Consider the following 27,977-nt stretch of genomic DNA (forward strand, 5'->3'; position numbering starts at 1 on the left):
GAAATGTAGTTTCACAATGCTTCCTCCCTCTTACGGCCAAAAATATCAAATTAATGTTCTCTTTCCAGATAGCCATGCAAAAGAGAGACCACGCTTCTTGGAGATACAGCCATCATGAAGATGCACATATGGCTACAGAACACATCTAATAGCGGTAAGACGTTTAAATTAGGCTAGTCTACATTATCGTTGACAAGGGGCTGCTCTTCACAGTCTCTGCTTGTTTCACTTGATTATGAAAGTTTTTTTCAATCTTTTCGCCAAAATTGATGTGAACACTTATTCTAAACTCAATATTTATTGCTCATTATGTGCTTCTGTGTGTGTGTGTGTGTGTGTGTGTGTGTGTGTGTGTGTGAAAAAGAGAGAGAGAGAGAGAGAGACTGTTAATGTCAATCATTAGTATTACCATTATTGCTTTAACGAGTTACTTAATAGTGTAACCTCATCTATAGGTCAGCTCTGAAGTTGATACCGTTTTTTCCCACCGAAGCAGTCAAGAAAATATTATATAGCCTATATATTTGTTCACCAGCCACTGCAATAGTAAGAAACTACAACTCCCTACAGCCTCCTCGGCATCATCCATGCGCCGCAGTCAATCAGCTGTTGAGGCAACTGCTGACTACCTCGGCACAAGGGTAGCTCGTTTGTCATATCTAAACCCAGACGAGGCAAACAGAAATATCTTTATTTACAGAGTCCCCAAAAGGTGAACGATAAAGGTAATTCAAACTTCACGTCAGGCAGAGAGGCGACCCCGCTGTGTGTGCATGTTGTTTTGTCGTTTGTGTGGAGGGACACATGGATTAAAGGGGTGATTTCAAGGCAAGACAGCTTCATGAAATGTATCGGATGCCTCGATCAGCGCGATGAATTGGCATTTGAATGGTCAGGGTTAGGTAGTGCCTGTGGTAAAGGACCGATGAGATGAGCCACTATAGGCTGCTGATTATGCTGCTTTGGTGACCTTGGAAGCGTAGCTCTTGGAGGAGAAAACACGGATTAACTGGTGGGGTGTGTGCAATGCAGGCTATTGCGATTACCTTCAAAGTCCAACTTGTATCACTGCCATCATGCTGCTGAAATTATCCGACACGTCATCGGGACTGTTATTTTGAAAGTCTGGAGACTGTTGCATTCATGTTATTGAAAGGCCTCGGTGTGGGCTGCATGTTAGCTCTCCTGCAGCCAGGCTCCGACAGTCAAGAGGAGCCTTACCAGTGTTTTCATCTATGTAGTTTTAACCAAGGATATTTTGACAGTGCTGTAGCATATGGTCGTGCCTTGTATGTGTTCTCGCTGATTGAATATGCTCAACTGCCCAGTGTAGCTTTACAACGATCAAAACACATTGTGGTTTATTTATTTTATATTGTTCAACTCGTTGTTGAATTTAGTAATGTTGCAACCGTATGGCTTCCTCAATGCAACATCGTGATGATATTCGAGTGTGTGCTTGTTGAACTGAATTTTTGCAAGGCGTTGTCTTCGAAATGCGAAGTAGGCTAAAGGATAAGTGTGCACGAAAGGTTCAATGTAAAATCTTAATTTCAATACAGGACACCAGGCAGAGCTTTCAGTAAAATGCCAAGCTTGCCTTAAGTTATTTTATTATTGTCTTATGTTACAAGGGTACATCTTGTAGATATGTCAGTGCCAGCCCGTGGCTGTGCCAATGCGGACCTCGGGCAGAGTCCCTCTTTGATTAAATAAAACAAAACCCTAACTATAAATCATAATGTTCCTGTGTGGGCATGTGTACTGTACACTCATTTATTAAAGATCTTCGTCTTATAGGCTACACTCTTCTAACATGTTTTCTTGGATTTAGCCGGTAGCCTACATGGGAGATCTTTGCGGTAATATAAAGTGGTTCAGGTGCGTCACTTTCCGCTGCAGAAAAAGGGGGCGAAGTGTGCCTTTTGCTGGGAAGTTCTTTTAGTTGAAACAAGCTATGTGGTCGCGTGTGTCGATCAAGGTGGAACTGTCTTTTAACCTTGTTGAAGGACAGCTGTATTTACTGACATATGCAAATGAATATAGGGGAGGTCCTTGGGCAAAAAAAAAAAAAAAAAACACACACACACACTGAATCAGTTTCACATTGCAGCTCCGGAGTTCCTGTGTGGAAGGAAAAACGAGACGTGGCGAAATCTGGTGAATATCTGCAGCCATATGCCCCGTGTATAATTTGTGGGATTTATGAATCATTCTGGTATAGTCTTGGGAAGTGTATTTTTCCTCTTCTTCTTTTCGGCTAAATGGGCGATCACGCATTCGCTTTGCAGTTGCCTGGTCCCTCTAACATCATATCCTTGTCGGAGTTGTCCCAGTTCATCAGATACTACAGCAGCCCAGCGAGCCCGGTGTATGATCTCCTAAATTACAACAATAATAGTAACTCCTCGTCTCTGTTTCCCCTCGTTGCAGCTCAGCAAACCATGCAGGATGATTTACTGATGGACAAAAACAAAGCCCAGCCTCACCATCAGCAAGATCCGACGCAAGTAGACCCTCCTCCCTCCACCCCGACCCCGTCATCGGAGCCCACTTCGTCTTCATCGGAGTCTGAGAGCCCGTCGACCGGGAGCAACCAAGCGGCTTCAGCGCTGAACAGCACCAAGGACAAAGTGCCGATGGAGTCGCCGATCCTGCCCGGGTTGAGCTTCCACCACCAGCCGCAGGAGACCGGCGGCCCCCTTTCCTCCCCTTCCTCCTCGTTTGGGAGCACTTGGTCCACGGGAACCACAAACGCCGTGGACGATAGTTTTTTCCAGGGAATACCCTCGGTGAACGGGACGATGCTTTTCCAGAACTTCCCCCACCATGTCAACCCGGTCTTCGGGGGAAATTTCTCCCCGCAGATCGGTCTGGCTCCCCAGTCCCAACAGCATCAACAGCAACCCCAACCCCAACCCCAACAGCAGCAGCAGCAGCAGCCCCAGCAGAGGAGATCCCCTGTCAGCCCCAGCCAAGGCCCATTCCCCCAGAGAAACGCTTATCAGACCATCATGAATAACAGCAAGGGGTCGTCGTCTTCTTCATCTGCCCCGTCGTCTGCTTGGAATAATCACCAAAACGCCGCTTGGAGCACGGCCTCCAACCCCTGGAGCGGGCTGCAGGCAGGCAGAGACCCGCGCAGGGCGGTGGGTGTCGGGGTAGGGGTCGGAGTCGGCGTGCCGTCACCCCTGAACCCCATCTCCCCCATGAAAAAGCCCTATACCAGCAATGTTATAGCACCCCCCAAATTCCCAAGACCTGGTCCCCTCACCCCCAAGCCCTGGATGGAGGACAGCGGCTTCAGGACTGACAACAGCAACAACATACTGCCTTTCCAGGTAAATAAGAGCAGGCCTAGGCCTATCTTTGTTCCTTCAGCATTTAAAAATGTTGACCGCTTTGACATGTTGTCAGTCTTACATCGACCTCTCAAAAACATAACGAGGCGTTAGAATGGTTGTTTCAGATGTATTTTATAATCATTTCAAATGAAACGATCGGTGCCTGGGATAAAACTACAACAAAATAGTCTCGCCAAAGATAAGGTCGCTCTGAACTCACCAGTACCTCTGCTTCCTTATAGATAAATGTATTATAGTAACTGATATTTGTAACATAGTAGGTTAGATGAATTCGAAATTAAGAAATTATTTTATCGCATGGATCGATCCCATTGTCAGTCATTTTTCCATAGCCTGTGTCTCGCACAGTGATTACCATAGCTCGCAATCGCAGAGGCATTCATTTTGAAATGGCTCCATTAATCATAATTTTGAAAGTGCTTATACTGAAGCTGACTTGTGTTTTTGAACTGACAAATGACCATCAGGTTTTGCCGGTCGCAGTAACATATTTATAGGGCTTGTATGCTGGCGGATTGTGATGTGAAAATCAAGAAATCGAATGAGATAATGACTCCTTGAAGAATTAATCAAAGATCATAGCTATTTAAAAAAAGCAAACACCACCGAGTCATTCGTAGAGATAGTGGTTGGGCACGGTTTATTACGCTCAATGGTTAATTTTCTCTGCCAGCTCATTCTCCGCGAGGTTTAAAGGACATATGACGCATTCAGGTGGTCCTCGTAACTTTCTAAATTCAGACTGACAAGAACTGCGTATATGCTCACCTGATTGCCAGTTCACAATAATGATCAGGAATGATTGCTTGTTTCTTGTTTCTTGTTAATTGATATATTTTATGAAACAGCCTACAGTACGGCAAGCTGTAAAATGAATATGTTGCACAATAAATTGTGAAATTTTGCATGAACCATTAAACTTGTTAATGTATACATGTATATTAAGACTTAATACAAAGAACATAATAATAATAATTATTATTATTTTTTATTGTTGTTGTTGTTGTTGTTATTGTCATTATTATTGTTGTTTTAACTGGGTTCAGTTCCTCTCCCTTCTTTACTAACTTGCAATAGTTTCGTCAGTCTTTAAACGGAACATCCATACTCGAATTTGATTGGCTTTTGATCTGATAGTGGGCGGGGTTTGAAACTGAGACGGAAACGGAGAGCAGGTCAAGCTCGGAAGATTTTTTTTCCCCACTGTTTACAGTCTGAATAAGCCCATATTAACATATTATTGTGTTGTTTTTTTTAAAAACAACATTTTACGTAATACATGTGCTTGCAGTGTTTGTGTCCATGGTTTCTAACACCATGGAGTCGGTGCTCGGACATGATAGCTAATTTTAAAAAGAATAACTGTCAGCTGGATAACAAGATAAGATAATCCTTTATTAGTCCCATTACTGGGAAATTACAACATGCCTAGATAGCCAGGTAGATAATATTTGCATTTGCAGTAATATAATAAACGACAATAGCGGAAAGGGCAAGGATATTCTGTTTGAACACAGAATGACCCTTTCATTAATACAAAGAAAATGTGGTGAACACTGATGTTAACATTAATTTTGTCCATGCACAAGATTCCACAGTGCTCATATATGTGCACAAGCACAGTGGACACCCAACAGTTTAGGTTTGAATTCATTTCAGTCTGTGTTCTGCCTTGATTGACGTGTCTGATTGCATACTAAACTAACATGAACTGTCTTGAAACTGGACTGCTGTTTCACATGGTTAGTCATGTGTTTTCCTGTTGAGATATGCTGCCTGACAAACGAGTCAACTTAAAAAACATAAGCCCCCCCCCCCCCCCCCCTCTCAAATCACAGGCATACTTAAAAAGGAGTGCTTCTTCACCCAAAGCAATGATTCGGGACAACTGCGCCAGCCAAAATGTTAACCTGTTACTGCAGAGAGGGCTACATGTGCAGACGGAACACAGCCCGACACAGGCTGTAATTCCAGCCGGCTTGAAACGTATAGCCTTTTGAGGAGATAATGATTGTCTGTGTGTCAGTCAGTCATCCCCGGGCTTTATTCCGCAGTTTCCTCTGTCGAGTGCCTCTATCTGTTTTCTCTTGAACTGGCCAGCTCACAGCTCCAGTTATCACCAGGAGACAAGGTCAAGGGGCCACGTGTCATGCTGTATAGAGTGATTTGTTTACTGAAGTGAAACGCAGGCAAATAGCAGGGGTGAAATACCGCTGTCTGCTCTCATGTTGTTGTTTCTCTTTCGTGTTATTGTAAATTGAATATCCTTGGAGTGGTGGCAAGCGATTAGAAGAAGTTACCTTGGTCAATGGAAAGTTGTGATGGGCTTTTTTCTGCAAAATTTTCAGAACAAAATGAGAGTGGTTGAATAAAGAAATATTTATTAGATAATTCAACAATGAAGTTAATCCTCAGTTGCAGCCCTGATGCCAAGAGGCCCAGTTATATATTTCTATTTAACATCAGCTTGTCATGATGTCACTGATACCAAGCAGTTTTTCACCAAGAAACACAACAGAAAATCTTCATAAATTATGGCCCCCACTTCAATTGTTCACTTTTGCAGTGATATATCAAGCGTTATACCTCTTTGTCAGACTTGCCATAGCTTCACCGAGTTACCTTGTTAAAAAATACCCATAACTTATATTAATGGACAAAATACAATGTTGTTGGATACATTTGTACTCTTTAAAGGGCTCCATAAAGTTAGGACATTTGAGAAACAGATAAAAAAAAACAAATAAACAAAAGAATGGTATGAGTCAAGCTGAATCCAACATTTCTAATGATTTAATTGAATGGTATTTTTCATTAAACCTCCCCTTCCTGTTAAATTATCTAATTACCCTTATCTTTCAAACTTCATGCCCCCAGTTTGTAACACAGCACATGGGGGCCAACTCGAGGCAAACATTTGAAGTCACAAGCCAAGCTCAAATCAACCCTGATGTAAGGGTGGAGGATCTGGCCAAATGAAAATGTCACAGTCGTCTAGTTAATCACAATCATCCATAATCTAAATAGTGATAATTTTTCAAAATTTTTGAGAGCCCTGTAGTCTAAAGCCAGACTTGAAACAACCTATGAATGTAGCTGATAGCAGTACTCTATTGGTTTGTTCACGTAGAACTGATCTGCCAATCAGTGAGGTTATGTGTTATAAGTTTGGAAACAGGAGAAAGAGGACATTAAATATCACAATATCTACGATTCACTTGACAAGTAGATTGCTGTCCGTTCCAAGATCAATCTTGAAGTCGTTTTCTTGGAGAAAGCTTTTCCCAGAACCACAGAATGCATTATTCAGCTTTTTGTCACAGGCTAACATGCACTCTTGTTGATGAGAAGAAACTGACCTTATTTAAATGTGAATTTGAGTTTTCCTTCTGGATATCATGCCAACAGTACTTGTGACTATTCAGCATATTTACAAGCATTTTCTGCCATTGAATAATATCAGGCTGACAGAGAGGGGTATTTTGTAAGGGTGAGTGCAATATGAGTACAATCCTGGCTGTAGCTCACACCTATCTGTTTAGCAATTTCACCCATAATTGGGGAAGAGTTATCACCATGATGCAAGGCTGAGGTGCCACATGTCGAATGTGCTGTTTACTGAAGTGAAACACATGCAGATTCATGAGCCGAGCAGGAGGCACAGGTACACACACACACACACACACAATGTTGTGTGGGTAGCTGGTGACAGATAAACTTATTGTCACGGTGTAGATCTCCCTCAGTATTCTTCAGGCATCCAAGATGAAGCAAAATGTTAAGTCCCGTGTTCTCTGACATGTGCTCATGCTCGCCTGCTGCGGGCTGCCGCTCACAGCCCGAGGAATGTGCGGAATTCAACTTTACATGTTAGTGTGAAGCTTAAGGCACAAAGTCACATGTGCTTCTAGGAGATACCCTGATTTGACATGATGTTAGTGGCTTGTGTGATTCTCTGTGATGGTAATCACACCATATCAGATCAAGAAGTTGGACGTTGGTTGGTAGGCCGACTGACAGGTGGAGTCTCACAGTCAAATGGCGTCTGATGGTCATGTGAAACGGCAGGAGCTTCGATGAGTCAGAGGGTGTAACTACTGTGATTTACATTAGATATTTAGAGTTGTTTAGTTTGCTTCTTGTGTCATTTTTGCTTTATTTTCCACCTAAACTCACCTTCCTGTTTTACCAATGCTTTTGTCTCATCTTATCTTTCAGATAAGCCAAATGTAACCCTGTATATATTTAAGAAAGTTATACAGTATAATATAGAGAGACAGCCAACTGCTGGAGGTGCCAGGGAGCAGAGGGCATATTAATCTTTGTCAGCTGACATAAAAATTTCAAAATGGCCCACACTTTTAAGAAACCCAGCCTTTTTAATACAACCATTTGCTGTTTTCATTGCAATTTCCTGGGTTTTGCTCTGTCAGTCGGACAAATCAAGCAAATTTAAAGACGTTACCTAGGACACCTTGGAATTTTTAACTGTCTTCCCTAGTCAGTGTGTAATATGTAGTGTAAATATCAGATGGGGTGAACACATAGTTGTCATAACTCTATGGGTCTGTGCCCCTTAGGCCAGCCCTGATTGATTGTGAGGTTTTGCAGCTGTATATTAACTGATGATCACACTTGTTGGAAAAACAGAGTAGATGATAAATTCACCATCTGCTTCTGAATCTGGCAGTCTTTAACCCTACTGAGCAGACTTTGTTCGTTAAAAACAGGTATTCAGCCACATCTTAAATGCTTAGTCTGTTTTTGATCATGCTCTCCCTCAACACTCTCTTATATCTCATGTATGTGTCATGAGGTGAGATGAGCTGCACTGTACTCGAGGCAGGTCAACTTGAACCTGCGCACCATGTGCTCATTTTCTCACATGATGTGTTAAACAGTCTGTTTGGGATTTTTGTGTATATGATCTCTTCAGGTCATTTGACTGAGATAGTCAACCCCACCCCCACCCATCGCTATGCTCATCCACATGTGTCAGGGAGGAGGGGAGGGGGAGGAAACTAAAAGCTCAGCGTTTTAAGTGTTTACCGTTTGTACCAAGTGGGCAGATTTTTATCTACGTTGTCGCTGTCGGGTCCAGAGTGAAGGGAATAACATTTTTGAATGCTCAGCCGAATGGGCAACAATAGCTGTGGTGTGCAAACAATGTGGCCCCGGCTCGGGCAGCGGACGCAGGACACAGCTGCCAAGGCTACAGCCTCCAGCTCCGGTTAGACGCACACTCAGGCTTTACCTTTGGCACGCGTGTCATTCTCCTAAATTCAATTACACACAGTGGGCGTCTGAGCATTTCATCAGCAAAGAGATTTAACCTTAAGGTGTTGGCTGTAGTTTTGACTGTTTGAAATGCATCAAATGACACTCAGAGCTGTTTTCTGCAGCATAAATATCTATTCAGAACCAACCGTGCCAAGTGGGAGTTCCTGTCCACTAGAGAAGGGTCTACATTTAGGACTGTGAAAAATGGCAAATACTCTCATTTGAAAAGCTAAAACTAGAATTTCTTAATTGACTAATCGTTTCAGCTCTGGTGGGTCCTCTTCAGTTGTATGGTGGTCACATCTGTCAAAATGAATGGCATCCTGAGCTGAACCTACAGCAAAGTGAGGAGTTATAGGACTATTACAAGTAAACCCTACAAATAAATGTTATGTCACAGATTAAAGTAGCGCTGGTGTTTCTGCTTGACAGTTAAGAAATTCTGTACTAAATTATGCAAAATAAATCTTGAGAGATCCTGAGGGCAGAATCTAGTCTATGCCCCACTGTAGCGTTTTTACACGAAAAGGATGAAGGAGACTCCGACAGAGATGCATATCTCCTTTCAATATCAGTTGTGTTCACCATCATACCCTGATGGCTGATATATATTTTCTTTCGTCCCCCTTTTTCCCCCGTAACGTTCGGTCTCAGACCCACAGTTGATATAAGCCTAGATAAGTCTACTGGTCTAGCTAAGAATGAATCCTAGCCTGTGTTGCTTTTTTACAAAAATTGGGAGCTGTTGGTAAATGCAAGCCTTTGCCAATGATTTGTCCTTGAGTAAGGTAAGCAACCAGCCAGTATCAGTATTTCCAACTGTGGCAGCCTTAAAATGATAATGGTGTTTATTTTATATGTGATCTAGTGTGATGTACTAATACTAATACTAACCCTCTTACTGTTTTGCTGTGTTGCAGGACCGGAATCGGCCCTTTGATGCTTTTAGCTTGCACTCTTTGGAGAATTCCTTAATGGATATGATAAGGACTGACCATGACAAAGGTAAACCACACCCTGCCGGTGGCCCACCAATGACTATCGCTGATATTATATGGAGGAATCATTTTGCAGGTTAGGAATATTCATACGTCCATGCTTACAGTATTTGGGTTGTTTTGTTTTGCTTCATGGGCATATATCATTTCTGGGGTACATTTGTTTTTTGTTTTTTTTGCTCTATTTGCCAATCTCTTAACCAATCTAGTATGGATCATCATCTTCTGTTTGAAATAAAAAAAAAAATTAACATTTTGAGCCTTACCTGCAAAATCTTACATAATTTTTGTTTGTGTGTATATTTGATCAGACATGCAGCAATGCGCATTCATGTGTTCTTAATTTGCAAATTGTGTTTTCCTTTCCTCTTTCTTCTACTTCTTTACCTGTTGGCTTTCTGTTCAATGGAATCAGTGGATTGGGTGATAATATCATGTGACCTGTGTCTTTATTGAGTGCATATGTTGTGAGTGTGAGTATGTTTGCGACATACATGTTCACCACACAGCAGAATTCAGAAATCTTGGACCTTTATTTTGTGTGTAATTGTGGGCTTAGACATGCTACGACTGAGTCATAGCCTGCAGATCAAATCAGTGTTTCTAAGCAACCTGACTCGCAGAAGCAGTTGTTTCTTTAACAGTGTTATGCAGAATCACACTAAAATAAATTAGCATTACATCCTCTTTTAAAGTATAGAGAATATATGAAATCATGAGAACAATCTCTTCACACCCTTTTAAGGCTATCCAATATATGGCGAGCCTTCTAAGCCAGTATTTTTGTAGCACAAGTCACGTGTCTATTGTAAAAACTCTGGATCCAGTCTCCCAGAAGGGGCCCTGTCAGGTTGGCTGTAGGGTTTTTATACTCCCCCATCCTCCCTTCTTAACAATGGAAAGATTGGTGGGAGGGGTATGTAATGAGCAGGGCATGTCCCTTTCTCATGAGTCTGTTTTCCCAGTCTTGTGCTGAGAGAGCATTGTTACAGCGAAGTGGTCATCCTGGCCAAGCCTAACTTCACTGGAAAGGTGTCGTAATGTCCTGCAGGGTTTTCCCTCATGATTGTTTATCGAAGCGCAATAATGTGTTTGAAGCCGGGAGGGGGGATAGAAGGAAAAACGGGGAGGGTGGTACATGGACATAGCTGTGCATTCCTGTGTCTGTCTTTGCGTGTTTACCCATCTTGTCGTCATGCAGACAGCGTGGGGTTGCAGTAAGCTACTGTGCCAACCACAGAGCAGCTCCACCCTGCCAGCGTACCTACTCACTGTCTGTGAAGGGCCTCTGTGCTTCAGCCTGCTCTGCTGTGTAATCGACTGCAAAAAGCGCAGCAGCTCAACTCAGGAGATCAGAACTTTTTCCTTTGCCATAATATTTCAGATAAACACATTAGGTCACATCCCCTCATCCCTTGGAAGTAAATGTGTCTGACATTATTGATTTAGTAACAAATTGTGCCCAGAGGATGAGTTTTGCTACCCAAACTTGACAGGACAGGCCCCTTTTGCTGCGAAAATGTTTGAGGTCAGGTTTGAGGTTGAGGTTGATCTTGTTTCAAGTAATTTGTTGAGAAAATTCTCTTATTTCTCTCTCACACTGCCAACTCTGTACATGCCTGTATTCAATTTATTTCAAGTGGAAATGATGTAAAGCTCTAATTTGTCTGTACCAGCTGGATACGATCAGGATTTTAATTTGCACTGAACATGTGATAGCAGTTTCTAGGCGCAGTTCATTTTCTTCACTTTAATGAAAAAACAAAACAGAGCAAAACAAAAGAACACTTGTTTCTTCACTGTAGTTATGTAGGATGTGTCCCGATATTTCAATATAAATAAACTGGTTGCTTAATTGTTCTGAAGATTAAGAAACTGTCATTGAGCACAACACCAGGCTTGTCTGAATAACTGGACAAAGTGAAGATGTGGGCAGAGGTTCAGACGTCCGGGTACACCCTCAGTCTGCAGACAGACAGTGCATCTAAAGTTGTGGCTGTAAAGTTGTGGTGTTTCACCTCTCACTTGCTGCTCAGTATGCAGTGAAAATACCATAGGCTGACTAGGGCTGTGTTTGAAAAACATGTGAAGGCCAAGGTGGACTTGATACCATTGTAAATCTATGGGCTAGCATTAAGATGCATTTATAAATCAGGACACAGGCAATGTGAATGTGAATATATCATTTACTGAAGCTTTAAGAGGGACAAGTAAGATTATTCCTTTTATTGTTAGGTGTTAACTTAACTAATTCAAAGATCTAGATTGATGATTCTTCATTGAAACCTACAGTACTTAGACAACCCTAGGTGATAACAAGAGAAAACAGATTTCTTTCATTCTAAGTTGGATCCTAAGCCAGCTACCGTCATAGTAAGTGTGACGTCTCAATTGGAGTGTACTTGGAGGATACTATACCACCAGCTGAGAACCACCAGTCAAAACTAATTAACCCAGTAGGCCCAGTTTTGCATTCCCAACTGAATGTGTCTCACCCACATCCATCCCATCACAGACATTTCTCACATACTTCTCATTGTGACTGGAATAATTGTTTTTCCTTGAGTGCTTTATGAGCCTGTGTGTGTGTATGTGTGTGTGTACTCGCATGCGGTGTGTTTTTGGAAGAACGAGAAGCACCGTGGTGCGAATGAGAAGCCGTGGCTCTTCTAAAGAGAGTGTGAGGTGACACAACCCTCTCTGTCTTTCTCTCTCTGTCAAGACCAGGAGGTGGATGAAGCCGTCTTGATTCTGATGAACTATTTTGTTTTTCTCAGCAGAGAACGCTCATCTTCACAGGGCGTGTGTCTTCTGTGGAAGAGACACTTTAATGTCGCAATCCCCTGAAACTTCTTAAAAGCTCTTTACTCTTGGGTGAGGGAAACAGGGCCACAGGGATGTCTGAACAAACAGGCCCTTTCTGCAGCACACACAACCACACACACACACAGGTCTGCATGTGCTTCCTGAACTGGGTCAGCTGAGCTCACGTGTGGAGAGCCAGGCACCCCCACACACACCAGAGATTCTCCCCTTGGCCTGGAAAAACACCACCAGTTTGACAACAGCCACCACCACTGCTGCCAGCAATATTGACACACGCATACACATACACACACACACTCACACATGCAGGATACACACATTCAAATTGTTTCTGACATGTAAATCAACTGTGACATTCCATGCAAAGCAGGCTCACCTCACACCGTGTCTCAAAGGCTGTCGTGGTTGTCTTTGACAATGACAACTCAACATACATGATGCACTCCACACACACACACACACACACACACACACACAATGTTGTCACTGACCATTTGAGGTCCTCAAATGTTTTAATAAGTCTGTTAAGTCCCTATGGAAGCTATGTGTGGATCCCATCCGCCCACAGTGTTTATCTGTCCCTGAAGACACACACACATATTGCCTCAGCTGGTCTGACTCACTTGATCTTACTCATGCGTCAGTTCTTATTTGCATTGTCTCTTTGTGTGTAAGTGAAACTTTTAGAAGTTTGAACTACAACAGACTTAATGCAAATTTAAGCCCTGAAAAATAACTGCAGCTTCTGATTAGCCTAGCATCAAGACTGGAAGAAGGAGGAAACAGCTAGCCTGGTTAAGTCCATCTCACGTGTAACAATCGGACCACCAGCACCTCTAAAGCAATCAAATTGTTTCATTGAATTGTAAATATGTTTTTTTATTTAGCGTACATATACGAGTAGTATCAGACGCATCATCTTTCAGCAACAAAAAAATGTGAAACCATTCCTTTAATTGTCATGTCTATAAAATCTTAAAAAATGGGTGTATTTCATATTATGTGTGAACAACATTTAAAGCCAAAGTAAATCAGTTTAGAAAAGTTCGGAATGCAGCACCTGCAACATACTATTATTTAAAATTGTATCAGAATTGTTGCATATGAATTTTTCTGGGAACCGACTGTTTGGATAAATAACACCATCTAGCTTAGCCTCACACAAGCAGCTTTCCAATGATCTTCACAGGCTGCGTTGCGTCTGGGTGTCAGCCGTCATGTGTTGGTTAACAGCCTCTATGAGGTATAGTGTTGTTGTAACAGACAGAAGGTGTCGGCTGTAATTGAAGTCAGCAGTCGAGGGAGAGCAAACATTTGTGTTGTTTGACTTTGTGCGCTTGTTGACAGGAGCATCGGTCAGTGGATTAGAGTTGACTCACATGGGCTTTTATCAGGAGGAAAACAAGAACTGCAAGTGCAGCACAGGTCAGATGAGTGACAGTGTGATTAAGAATGGTGCTTTAATGGGAGGAGTGGGTGTCTCCTTATAACTTTTCATGAAACAAAAGAAAGGTAGGAGCCCACACAGTGCACCTTCCGTCTCTATCTCAGGTTGTGGTTTTAAGGTCTCCTGTGAGGTTTTTCATTAAAGGTTCAGCTTAAATCAAGAAAAACTTCCTTACTCCATCTAAACTATACTTCTCAGCTGTTGTAGTTAACAACACTTTATACAGCAAGAAATGACTCTGTGGAGATATGAACACGTGTTTGTTTGCTGTGTTAAAGGTTAAGTCACACCTTGCTTCCAATAAATTACACTTACAGAGTGCTATGTTTTGTTATGGTGGAAAATCCATGACTCCTGCAAGCATGACTGAACTAATCCAGTCCAGGCAACAAAACAAGTCTGGGCTTGTTTTGTCTATTAAAATCATAGCTTGTCCAGATCTCACAAGCCATGAAATAATATTCAAAGTATTGCCGTCACTGCAAAGTTGTACAGCAAGTTCGGCCAGATTCTGTAAATCCTCTATTATTGTCTGATAGGTATTTCAATAGTTTTATGATTAGTATTATTACTTTTATAGAGTAATTTTATTTACTTTTTTATAACAGTGAGGATTTACCTTTATAAATGTGCCCTAACCATTTGTCTTTTATGTTGTACAGAATTCTACATAGTTTTATGTCTTATAGCTTTAAAGATGAATGAACTTTGGCCCTGTTGTAATCATCTAGTTAGGGGTCATTGGGTTCAGCGCTAGCAGGTATGTAGGGACAAACGGAGACATTCAAGATAATTCTCTCTCCAGATATCTCTAAGAAACATCCATCCCTCACAATCTCTCTAGTCATATGACAACTGCAAAACATGTGCTCCTCAGTGGCTGTTGTCATCCTCCCTGCCCCTTTTTTGCCAGTGTGGTGTTGGGAATTGAAGGTTTCTTTGGCAGTCAGCTTTGAGGCTTTTTTTCATCAGTGCTAACATTTCCACACCTTGCTGTTGGCACACCCACTTTCCTCTTATAAATCCTGCTGGAGCTTTCTCCTGGAGGTGTTATTGGGGGCTTAAATATGTGCATTAATGTGGAACAGAGGGAGCAAAACGTGACCAAAGCAGCTGAGAAGAGCTCCAGGTGGCACACAGTCAGTGATGGAATTCTCTGAAAATCCAACTGCTTCAGAACTTGAAGAACAGCACTCATGTAGTTCTTTTCAATTTCTGATGGGCAGTCTCTGGAGACCACAGGTCCCAATGCTGTTTTCTTTCCCATAATATTATATAATATTTCCCATAATATTCTCTAAACCTGTGTGCCACAGAAATGACACATGTTGATGAAAGAGTTACATTTTTTGTCGCTCTAACCCATCATCCTCTGCCAATTGTCCTTAGATGATGGGGTATAGCAAGCAGTTTGATTGTGGATGGTGCCAGTCTCTCAGACAGATTAAAAAATAAAAAAATGCTGAAAGGGGACCTCTGTGGGGACCCCTAAAATACCTCTGCAACCTACCGAAATGAAGTATACTGTATGTATGGGAAACACTGTGATGGTTATGTTATATAGTTTGGAAACAAAGAAAATCGTGGACGACTTCAGGATCGATTATGACATGAAATCATCAGACTGCACACCCCTACCTTACTGTGTTGGCTTTTTTGTCCTATTGTATTTTAATCTGACTGCTTAAATCTCCCAGAGCCCTCCCCCACAATGACTTTGGAACATCCCAATCGCAACACCAGATCCCAAATAGATGGCTACTGGCTGCATCCAACTAATCCATCCCCTGCTCTTTATCCCATTTCAACCAAAGCGGTCACAGCGAGGTCACTGTCCAGTCTGTAGGTTTCCAGGCAGTGAAAGGGAGGTACTGTTGGATTCATGCCTAAGCAAGTGGATGGCTTGTCTCCCAAGTGGCCATGCTGCTGAGCAACCATCATGGGAAGGTTGAGAATAGCTCAGGCTCTCGATGAGGAAATGTCAGCAGAAGACCAGCAGCAACTCTGGGGCCCCTCAGGCCCTGCCACTCAACTCCTGGGGGAAGCAGATGACACATGCCCAGAGCTATTTTAAGGCTTCAGGAGGGCAACTGTCTTCCTCCGTCACCCAAAATGACTAATGAAAGGGGAGCGCTGTTATGACTTTAGCCCTCCTATCAGCAAAGCTGCAGCTTTGATTGTGCATGCGTTCAATAGAGTGCCCTGGTCTCCAGTGTGTAATGTAATATTTCGTTGATCCTCTAATTTTGTTCTAAAAAAAAAAAAAAAAGCAGTGGGACTGTGTCAAAGTTCACTGTCTAGTGTGGAACTACAAGGGATTCTTTCCCAAGGACACTTCAGCTAGTCAGACATTTGGCTTTAAACACTGTAATTTGGTTGGAGGACTAACAAATAGACCACCCACATGTTTACCAATACACATGATTCCGTACAGCTACCCCTTGGGCCTCTCAGCTTCAGATGAAAGGCCCAGTCTGAATATCAGGTGTAAGACTGGTGAGACACAGACAACAGTGGATAATTGCAGAGCTTTCAGCGGATTTAAAATCCCCTCAGTAAATCAGGATCCAACACTGGTTGCATCTAGTCTTTGCCAACAAAATGTTCATTTCCTCATGGTAGTAAGTTAAAAGTAGCAGAGACAATGTGACGCAAGGCCATGTCACATATATCCACGTGTTCAAACGAATGTGTGTGAATGTGAAGACTTGTCACACTCCATTTGCCCCGGAGCCCAACTGTTGCCTTGATTTTGACTGGCTGAGAGGAGTGTGGAAATTCACATCTGTGGATCTGCAGGGTGGCCACCCCCTTCCCCCTACCCTGCCTCTCTGGTTTTCAACCAGGTCTAACTGCTAGTTACCTTCTTGTTTGTGAGCCAGGAAGGGGCCCCCTTGCTGTCTTCGCTATCTATCTATCTATCTATCTATCTATCTATCTATCTATCTATCTATCTATCTATCCATCCATCCATCCTTTGGCCAGATTTTGAAACATTTGACATTTGTTTGCACCGCAGCAGCTTACAACACAGTCTCTCAAAGTCTGTGTTATATGTGGGGAAACATACACGAGCAGTAAAGCAATATATCTTTTGCAGTTGTTCCCCTCAACCTTTACACTCCACCACCAGCCCAGTGTTGTTAACACTGAAGTGACAAAGGGTAATTGCTAAATATTACTGTGTGCCCCGGCGCAACTGTTGCTTCACTTTCTGTCTTTCCAAAATAACTTCCAGGTAGACTGCTTGTTATCTGTGTGTTTAGTAAAAAGCTGGTGTAGGCGGATTTTGACACAGGGCCTTAATTTTAAGTGGTGAGGGATAAAGGGTGTGCCTCTGTGGCTGCCGCTGCAAATGATGTTGACAGTGAGACAGCAGTGTGTCGTCGTAAAGCAGGTAGGCTATTTCTGCCTCAGCTTAAGTGTGATTTTGTTGTTGTCGCCCATACGAATATGAAGATGGAGATAACCAGGAAGACTTCCATTTAGATGTCCTACACCACCACCCCTCTCCACACCAAAGCACTGACAGATGGATCCTTGTAGCATGCGCACATTGTCACCATAGCAGAATGCACACTGTTGAGTTCCTAGTCTTCTAGCTGCCTTTTGTTTTTATGTGTGTGTATGCATATGAGATGTGTGACAACAAAAGAATGAATGTTTCAAGCTCATTTTTCACACCTGTGTTCTCTAGTTGTCTTCTCTGCCATTGTATCACATTGGGTAAATTTGTTCCATTTCATGTTCAACTTTTCATGGTGGCTGGCATTTTTCCTTAGTCGACAATAGAAATGACACATCTGTCAACAGGGTGGGTTTTATAAATGATTTTCAGGTTTCCCTTCTTTTGTAAAATCTGTTCTTTTCATTTCCTACAGGACGTATGGGCCTCAACTTTCATCACCCGGGAGCGGACCACATAATGCCATTGAATAGTAAGTCACATTTCATTGTAGTGCCTGCCATCTTCATCTCCGCTTGGAATTAATCCGGATTGTTTCAGTTTTACTTTGTTGCCGCTGTTAACTGTCCTCTGTTTTGAAAGAATTAACAATGGGATTTATTTCTGCAAAGTATTCCCATGAAAAACACATGCTCCCTAACTATAAGGGCCCATGTTTGTATGCATTGGGAACACCTGCCTACCTTTTGGATTTTTTGGCACCACAAACCTAGGACAGACCTCTTAGCACAGGGGAAAGCACAGTCCACCTGAAAATAGAACTTTCAAAAATATCCCAATATGTAAATCGAGATCCCCCCCCCCCCCTTCATGTCCCAAGACATCAGATCTTCATGCTATATCCTGCTGCGTGGATGCCACAAAGTTTTTCAGACCAGGCCCTGCCATTTTGAGTGCTCCCCATTTGCCTTTGGACAAGATCAGGGACATCATCTCTTAGGGTCACCATGTCGTTCCTCTAGTTCCTCTCAGGGCAATAATGTTTCTCATCTTTTCGTTAAACCTCCGAGAAATATCAAGGATGTCTGGAATGACTAGTGATGAAGCCACTCAGTGAAGCCCTAGTTTCTTTTCTGAACATGTTCAGTCAGCCTTAAGCATATCAGAACTGGCAAAAGCAGAGGATGTCTAAAATAAAAAAAAAAAATAAAAAAAAAAAAACGTCCTGGGTGAAACAGTTTCTGCCATCACATTTTGACAACACTACTGTTCCTTCCTCATTTTGTTCCTTTTATCACTCCTTGGAGAACGTGTCCCGGATTGATGTTAAACTGTTGTGTCATGGGATTACACTCAGGCAAGCACAGATCTGCCCAGATCTTCCAAGTCTGTCAGAACTGGCTCTCTCAGCTTTAGCTTGTGATGTGTGTAGACAGGGAGGCTTTGGTTTCAACTCTAAAGTGTTTTACTCAGTGTTTCTCCTTCATTTCGTCCTATTAGCTTTGAGGCTTCACACTGTGAGAACGTGTAAGCGCTCTACTTTCTGCAGATGGGGTTAGCAATTGAAGTGAAGAAGAAAGAGTGGAGAGTCGTAAGCGTAGGTCTTCTATCCAGATTTATTGATGTTGTTCACTTGACAGCTTAGAAGAAGTGTCTGAGGCTTTGAAGCTGATCAGGGCTGGAGACATCAAACTCATCATGCCCAGAGGAATTGCCCAGCTTCCTTTCAAACGTTTTCTCTCTTTCCCAGACACCACACAGTTTGAAGTTGATACTTATTCTTAACCCTCATTTTTCCTTTTCCTCCTTCCCTTCATGGTATCCTCTCTCATCTGACGGTTACCCAGTGCAACGTTTACTTCATTTTGCCCTGGTTGCTAGGTGACTTTGTTTCTGCTGAGGCCAGACGGTGAGAGGGCAATGCTGCAGGGAGACTGTCCAGGTTTTTTTGGAATGGAGAGATCTTTTTAATGAAAAAACATAGCTAAGGGGATGAGCCTCAGGGACAGTATATCTCCAGAGAGAAGCCAAAGAGCCAAATCACACAATAGGGCTCTCACAATGCAAAATCCCATATTGGTTTTTGATGTGACGGGTCTGCTTTGTGACTGATGCATTTAGAGGAGTAGGAGGGGAGATCTGTTTAGCACTGTATATTAGCCATCCTGCTGTTTTTTTGGAATCTGCAACTCCTTAGGCAATACTGTGCCTCTGTGATTTGCATTTGTGGCACAGCAGATTCAAATTTAGCTTGTATGTTGTCATATTTTATAAATGAGAAAAATGCTCAAATGCAACCCTGAAACAAGATGTTTTGGTTTTGCACAAGTTATGATCTTGTAAAAAGTAGTATGGCTCTATTTAGTATCTTTTACCAGAGCTTTTAAATGCGTCTCATTGTGTTTCTCAATGCAGAGAGCTCAGCTGTCATCATTAACTATGTATGGAAATTTGTCAACAGGTGTTAACAGGTGTGGAGACAAGTGAGGAGAAGACAGTCAGATACAATTGGAATAAACAATTAAGTGGACCTTGACAAACTGGAAATAATATAGCTACTTTTGACAAAAAAGTTGGAACTCAAGGTCCAGTTAGTGGCTTTTGCTGGATCATTCACTTGCAATTTCATGGTCTTCATCAGTAGAAATTGCTCAATTGTCACTGACCTAAGGTCAAGTGATAAGAGTTGTTCGTCATTGTGTAGGAGACCATGAAGTGATCACAATGCTGTACCATTGCCTTGCCGTAGATTGAGATCAGTTCAGGGCCGACAGCAGAGCGTGTTTTCCATTGCCCCCCTCTTCCCTGCATTTCATCCTCCTGCCTCAGAGCCCCGAGGCTGCCAGCCACCTCCGTACCCTCTCCTTATCCTGTGGGAACTTTCCACTCGCACCTGGCCTGCAATACCTAATGCTGGAGCAACCTTTAATATTTCACCAAGGCCATGATAATGACTAACCTGCTCTACCTTCAGTCCTGCATGTTCTCTGCTTTATGGCCTCATTTGTGAATATTTACAGAAGATTAACACGAACACGAGCCATCGCGGGTTCATTAAGCTGAGATTATGATCCCTAGCCATGCAGTGTTGCATTTTGCTGCAAAATATCTCTGCTAAACCTCACCTGTCACCCACCCAAGTAACCTCTCCACCCCACACCACTCCACCCCACCCTCTGTGCAGTATCTGCATGTGATTGTTGCCAAGGCAGGTGCAGCAGGTTTATTGTGGGCTCATGCCAGGCTGTAATCACCTTCCTCCCGTTGCTGAACCGTAGGTGTGGCCATCTGTGCTTTCACTGTTGCCTTAGAGATGTTCCTGGTTTTGGTTTACGAATTTACACAAAACCCATGTCTCTGTATCTCTTTCCTACCCTTGTTCCTGACCCATACCTCTGTCTCTCCTTGTGTCTCTCTCCTTCCCTCACTGTGCTGACAAGCAGCCCGGAGCTATGGCCGCAGAAGAGGTAACGTGTGGCATTTTCTCTGGGGTTCTGTTTGCCATGCCGACCGCATCTCTCTCTGAGCCTGAGGGGGGTCTTAGTGTGGTGTCACTGTCTGCTTTTCATCTGTGCTGTGGTTAAATGAAATCATTAATTTTGACACACAGTTTTCCATGTTGTGCATTTAATCAACAAGGGGCAAGGGTCTGTCAAATCTGTCCATATGAATCTTATTTTGATTGATGGTGGAAGGCAAGGAAAAAACATCTGGCTGCCAGTTTTCTCTTCTCTCTATTCTGAGTCAGTGTTCTACCTGTAATATGTATAAAGTGACAAATTTTGCAGATTAGGAATTTACAAATACCGTACATCCCACTCAGAAAAGTAACACCAGTTCTAAAAATATGTCTGCAGTGTTTAGCACGACAGGGATTTCTCCAGCAGCGTGATGCTGCCACTAGATCAAATACTAAACCTTTTCAAATTGTATTGCATGTTTGGAGTGCGTCCAGAATGCATCTCGAGGGTTTCGTGAAGGAGTATGCTGACTCAGAAGTGATTCATCATCTGAATGTCAAAAATGGGTGCTTCCAAAATGGATCATCTCTGATTTGATGTGCTTTTTTGACTAATTCTGTCTTTCTTCAGCAAGGAGGAAAGCTGCTGTGTGACATTTGTAAGGTCACTGCAATATTGGGCTTGGGTTATATCATATGGTTATGGCATGGTGAGGCTCGCTAAGTGCAGTGAGTAATATCTGAATCAAATTGCTTCCAAAAAAAAAGGTGTTCACGAGGTGCCGACATAAACACAGGGGGAGACAGAATGCAGTATTACTTACTATGTAAACAAGGAATTGCATTTATCAAAAAGTCATATATGAAGACTGCTTAAGAAAGGTGCATAGAGCATTCATGTTACATGTGGAGAAGTGACACCACAGTCAATAAATTCACTAGAACATTGCTACGATGCCACTGCACCAGTGGAATTTCCCCGTGGGAAACATAGTGTGATCAGACTTCCACAGGCACAGTGTGTCCCATTGGGAGAGAATACATCACCGTGCTCAATACTGACAGATCAACATTCCCCTCGTTGTCATTAAGAGCTGCAGTTCAGCACGTTGCCTACCGGTCAGGGAGACTAAAATCATTACGAGGATTAGGGGTGGTACTCTTCATGAAGTTCCCAAGACAGAATTATGATATGATGATTATGATTAACACTATGGCCAAAAGTATGTGGACAAACAGACACCTTTACATGATTGTTGAACAGATTTTTTCAAGAAGACTTTGGAACATGGGAATCATTGTAACTTCATGCATGTCCACATACTTTTGGTCACATTGTGAGGTTTTCTTGGGTTCCTTCTCAAATTATAACAGAAATCAAAAACATTTTTTTTCTGTAGGGGAAGGTAAGAAGTTTATAAGAGTGTGACTTAACTCTTGTGATGGAAATTGTTTCCAGATGTGATTAATTCACTGTATCTCTCACACCCTCCCTCCCTTTTTACTTCACACTCTTGCACCTCTCTGTCTTCCCCTGTTATCCCTGTCTGTCTTCCTGGTGTCCTTCTCTTTTCTTCTCCTCCCAGGTCGTTCCTGTCTTTTCCCCTTTGAGGATGGTTTTCTCGATGATGGCCACGGTGACCCCTCCTTGACCCCAGGCCTGAACTCGCCAACCCGCTGTCAGAATGGAGAGAGGATGGAGCGCTACTCCAGGAAGGTCTTTGTCGGAGGCCTTCCCCCTGACATAGATGAAGGTAAGCAAAAGTTTTTCACTTACACATTTAGAAAACAGTTCTCACTTAACTTGAGGCTCTTTTTCAGTGCTGACGTGCTGCATATTTGCTGACACATGGTGTACAGTACATTTACAGCTGAAAGCTTCCCAGAACAGTCTTCGTCTTTTACCATTAACAGTTACACAGAAATATTTTTTGACACTCGTGTTGCAGAGTGAGTAAACTTGAGTCTAATAAGATTAGTTCGACATTTTAAGAAATGTGCTTATTTCCTTTCTTGCCAAGAGTTAGATGACAAGAGTGATAACACTCTCATATAAGATCTCATACAAGATCTCATTTTGTTCAGAAAGCCAGTCTAGCTGAAGCTCCCCTTCATTCACTGTACAGACATAAGACATAAGGACATTGATCTTCTCTTATAACTCTCAGCAAGAGAGCAAATAAGCGTTTTCCCAAGTATTTCTTTAGGGGGTGCCTTGACAGTCCTTGTTGGTGTTATTAATTTGAACCACAATTTAGCAAAATTCTATGAAACAGACTTAATACATCACTTTGTTTGATGTACATCTTTAGACTTCTATACCGATGAGTTGTAGCCAAAAAACAGACATTTGACAATTTACCAAACAAACCAGAGCCAGAGAAATGTCCCTATTGCTAAATCTGTTTATTTAAGCCTCAGTTTGTTTCCTTTAATATGTCTCTACCCCGTCGAACAAGCACATGTATTACAGAGTTGAGGCACAATACGTGCCCTGAGCTGGTTGAAAAATTAATGAGTTTCCACAGCACGAGTCAGCCCGGTGCAGACTGGATGTGCCCAGTCTGTGTTCCTGTTTAATGCAGTGGCTACTACTGCCGCAGGAACATGGCAGAAAATAGAAACAGTGCCGTCTCGTTACTGACTGTGGCTCTGCATGGAGTGCCTCATATGCATATTAAATGAATAGCCACAAATGTTATCTTATAATGTAATAGAAATAACATTCAAGTCTGTTTTCCTTCTATTTTCTTCCTTTTTACAGATGAGATCACCAACAGTTTCCGTCGCTATGGGCACCTGGTGGTGGACTGGCCCCACAAAGCTGAGAGCAAGTCCTACTTCCCACCCAAAGGTAACAACAGTTTCTCAGAGGATTATCTGTATTTTCCCATCAGACATCAAAGACTACACCAATAAATATCACCTTGGGTGTGTCGCCATTTTAGAGTTTTGGAAGGAATCATGTTACCCACATTTCTTGGCTCATGCAGGGTGAGCATGGAGGTGTCTGTTTATCTGAGTGGCCCCCTGTAGCAAGAAGACTCATACAGTATATGATGACTCCATACCTACCTGAGGAGTGTGAAAGTTGCTCTTCTTTCTGCGCAACCTCTCGGGTGTCATTTATAGGCAAGTGATCAGAGTAGCACCTTGCTCTCCCAAGCCTCTGCATCACTCCCTCTGGCCTGGAAGCTGCTGTGTGTCATATTAGGAAAGCTATTAAAGACTCTGGAAATAACTAACATTCCATAGGCAGATGGTAATACGCTGCAGCTGGAAGACCTGCAAAAATCAAAGCCAGTTTCTCTCCCTCTCTCATTTTTCAACATCCTTTTTTTTTCTTTTTTTGCTTGTGGGGATTATTTTGAATAGGCTTGACTCTACTAATATCCAAAGCCGAGAGGAAAAATGCACCATCCTTTTAGGGGAATGAATGAGCTTATGGCAGCTAGAGGACGCCGCCATGTAAGGGGAGGAGACATGTGGGACTAGTTATCTGTGTAGAATTCATCTCTCACTCTAATTTAAAATTCCAAGGCAAGCTGCTAAAATATACTTTTTATGTCACACTCTCCATATTAACAGGCAAGGGAGTTTGGGCGGGTGCCTGGTGAACACTAATAGCTTCAGGGCTATGAACAAGTGCACATCTGCATGTGTGTGCGTGAGTGTGTCCTGCTGTTGTGTGGACTGTACAATGGCTGATATACAGATGTGGGATTTGCATCCAGAGGTCATTGGCCTCTCCTCGTGTTAAACGTCCTTCCAAGCTTGACCAAATGGAAGATAGCTGTCACTTTCCATCCTGCCTCGCATTAAACTGCTGGCGATGTGTGTCTGTACAGTTATGAAAGTGTTTTGGTTTAGAGATGACTCATATATTGTGGCTCGGTCCAACTTCAGCAACAGACCAGGACTCATATGAACTGTCAACTTGGGGAGGAAGTAGGAACAGAGATCAGCTAACTGTGCTCAATATTCTTATGTTTTCCGAACGCCATACTAACTTTTTATCTTCAGCTCAGATTGTATTGTTCTCTACATTGTCATATATTGTCTTGCTGGAACTTTGTTTGCCATCACCTGTGTCTAAAGATAGATATGATATCATGATATTGCAGGGTATCATAAGGTGTTTTTAAGCGTCACTGACCTAAGGTGTGGTAATTTTCTTTTTTTAGATGGTCTGTGCTCTTGTTGTTTCTCATTTAAGATATATTTCATTCTTCCTTTGCAAGATTTGTTGTTAATAAAAAAAGATCAATAGTGCCAATGTAGATGGAAAGCTCAGTAAACAAGACAGCAGCAGCATTCATGTATTTGCCATGGACTTGCTGCAAACACAACAGATCTCCTTAACTCTACAGAGCATTTTAGCTTCTTTTAGCTCATTGTTTTAGTTTTATGGGCTGAAACGTCGTAGACAGCTTTCAACTCTTACAACTTTCATCAAGCTCATTACCAGTCAGAGCATGCAGCTGTCCCTCAGAGGGGAAAAAAGAAAAGTGACTAATAAGACCACTGTGGTGCTGTCCCTCACACGCTCTCCTATAGTCCAACACTGCCGTCACAGGCGTTGGCAATAAACTTGAAATGATAGGGAGCCGTTTTTGTCTCTGATTAGGAAAAGACGGAGAAGGAGGAGGAGGTGATGTGCTCTGTACGCTGGAGCTGGGAACTATAAACTGCTACAAATGTGAATGCTCACGTCACACTGGAATAAAAGCATCAGACTTGTTTGAAGGCATCAAAAGGTTACAGCCAAGTGTTTGACCACAGCTGGTTAGCTTTTTAATGCTGTCATGAGGCAAAGTTAACATTCAGAACTAAAGTTTGTATTTGTCTTTATTCATTACATGAACTTTACAGTATTCATATAATGGCAGGACAGAAATGCTGCAGTGGGAGCAGTCGCAGTATTACATCGTACTGCACTACTCAGGACTTGATTTCTGCTTTAGCCCTCATGGACGGATTATGTCGAGTGAGTGGCTTCTTCAAATTATGATGATTAGCGACACTTCATTTCACCCCTCCTCTGCTCTATCACTGACTAGTCTCCAATTGCTCCAAAGCTTCAGGGCCTGTGTTTGTTTTTAGGAGAGCAGATGTTTGTGTCTCCCTCCGTCCATACTGCCAGGCCTCCTTCTTCTCTGCCTTCTCCTCTTTCTCCCTCTTCCTCCCATCGTGCAAGCTGCAGCTCTGCAGATTTCTTCTTCTTCTCTCTCTCTCTCTACTCCCATGGATTAGACAGTATACATGGAGGGTTGGCTTCATTTATGGTTTCATGGAGAGCTACAACAAGACTTTTGGATCAGGACAACACATATGTTTGCAGCTAGGAAGGATTTCTTTCTTTCTTTCTTTAATTTGAGGTTTGCTCTCTTGTTGCCTCCACTTTTCTCCGAGAGCGAGTGGCTGATTTATTTCTTGGTCACTGGGACCAAATATACCTATGCCCTCGCTCATGTGAAATAAATCTGTTTGTTGCTGAGTGTGAAAAGATAAGCCTGGATTTAAATGTCATTATTAAAGCCATTGAGATGCACGTTGTGACTGATCACTCGGTTTATCTAGTCATCAAGAGTTGGATTTCAGCAAACTGAACACAACTTTCGGTTGATGGTGTTATGGACATTATAGGATAGCAATTTAGGACTTTGACATGACAGTGAAAGATGTTTGTGTACTACAGTGACCGACCCTGCTGTATCACTTCCACTGTGGTATGTAGATGGCATCAGCTTGTGCCAGGCACCAGTGCAGTACTTTCAGTCAGCAGTGCATTAATCTGGGTTCATAATTCAGCTGCATTAAAGGTGACTGAGATATTAGCATTTTCTGGGAGTTGCTTTGCTATGAACTCTGACATGCTGTATTCGATTTTCATGCTATGGAAAGTGCCAAGAGGAATAAGTTGACATTCTAAAAAAGATGCTAATTCACTTTCTTGCCAACTATTAAACAAGAAGATCAGTACTACTCTGAGTTTAAATACGAAGCTACTGTCAAGCAAGTATTAGCTTAGCACAAAGACTGGAAACAGCTAGCTTGCTATAATGTGTTAAGCATCTGTTAATGCTGCTAGCTGTGTTTTGGTTATCTGCCTTGCTTCCAGTGTCAGTGTCAGTGCTAAGCTAAGCTAAGTGGCTTCTGGTGTTATGTTCAAATTGAACGTACAGACATGAGAGTGAAAATTTCTCATCTAAGTCTTGGCAACAACGCAAATAAGCATATTTCCCAAACGTCAAACTGTTCATTCTATACCTGACTCTGCTTTACCCTAGTAAACACTAGAGCTGTTTGTAGGTAGCACTTTGCTGGTTCAGTTGTTACAGTTGGTAAGTTAACATCTTTGTTTTTATGGAAATTTGGCAGATTATCATCAGGTTGCTGCTGAGGTAGCTTTTTCTCTCCCCATGAGTCTAACTGCTGGCCTCCATAACAGGAAAGACTCTGTCCTGCAGGAGGTCAGTGGTTTGTCTTTGCAACCCCCAAGACACTCTGCCTATCGTTTGTCTGTAAACAGCACGCTTTAGGCTTTAAAATGCAGACATACATATTCCGTTCCTCCCTGGACAGTGCTGGGAGCTCAGCAGCAAAGCCCTATAAATCTCAGACACAAGCCACTGCAGATCTGCACCCTGCTCCCGTGGTGTAAGCCTCCGCACTGCGCAAGGCTGATGGAAAAAGACAGAACCTCAGCTGAAAATCAGAGCATTAGCATGGACCTCTATGGAATCAGTCTGCTTTAATGTCTGCTGAAACATTGATGCAATTTAGCGTAAAGCTGTGACAGATTCATTCAACTATGCACAAAGTGACCAAATCTAGTGTCTGTGTATTTCATTTATATTGTCCAAAACTGAATTGTAGTGTGGATATTTGCATGAATTAGTAATTTGCCCTGACCGGATTATAGGATGCAACAGAAGTCAGAGGAGGCCTTTTACGTTGCTCTCAGTGTGAAACTGAGTGTAGCTTGCAGAGAAGGTTGTCTGTCTCGCTTCTCAGGAATATTGCGTCAGTTTTGTAACTTTCGAACAGGGTCTCTGCATGTCCCGTGTTGCTCGTGCTCTCCATACCCTCCCATGTATTTTCAAACTCCTGTTTGCATTACGGTCATTCATCTGTTTCTCGCTTTTTCTCCCTACCTTTTCTCACTTTTCCCCTCTCTCTATTTGCCTCACTC

The 27,977-nt window shown here is 42.5% G+C and overlaps 1 protein-coding gene across 9 annotated transcripts in view; it reads left to right on the forward strand.

Moving 5' to 3' along the window:
- The first annotated feature begins 15 nt into the window (after positions 1-15).
- The window catches only part of cpeb3 (cytoplasmic polyadenylation element binding protein 3), a 35,966-nt gene continuing 8,004 nt past the window's right edge, over positions 16-27,977 (forward strand). The window contains exons 1-7 of one of the 9 annotated variants that reach the window (XM_046401554.1): positions 16-154; positions 2,434-3,341; positions 9,566-9,719; positions 17,798-17,854; positions 20,766-20,789; positions 22,369-22,536; positions 23,547-23,636. In XM_046401554.1, the coding sequence (XP_046257510.1) occupies positions 115-154; positions 2,434-3,341; positions 9,566-9,719; positions 17,798-17,854; positions 20,766-20,789; positions 22,369-22,536; positions 23,547-23,636 (1,441 nt within the window). In that variant the 5' untranslated portion in view covers positions 16-114. The other 8 variants (XM_046401555.1, XM_046401551.1, XM_046401548.1 and 5 more) reach the window with 8 other exon arrangements.

Source organism: Scatophagus argus, chromosome 10 (assembly GCF_020382885.2).
Source record: "Scatophagus argus isolate fScaArg1 chromosome 10, fScaArg1.pri, whole genome shotgun sequence".
Lineage (NCBI taxonomy): Eukaryota > Metazoa > Chordata > Actinopteri > Scatophagidae > Scatophagus > Scatophagus argus.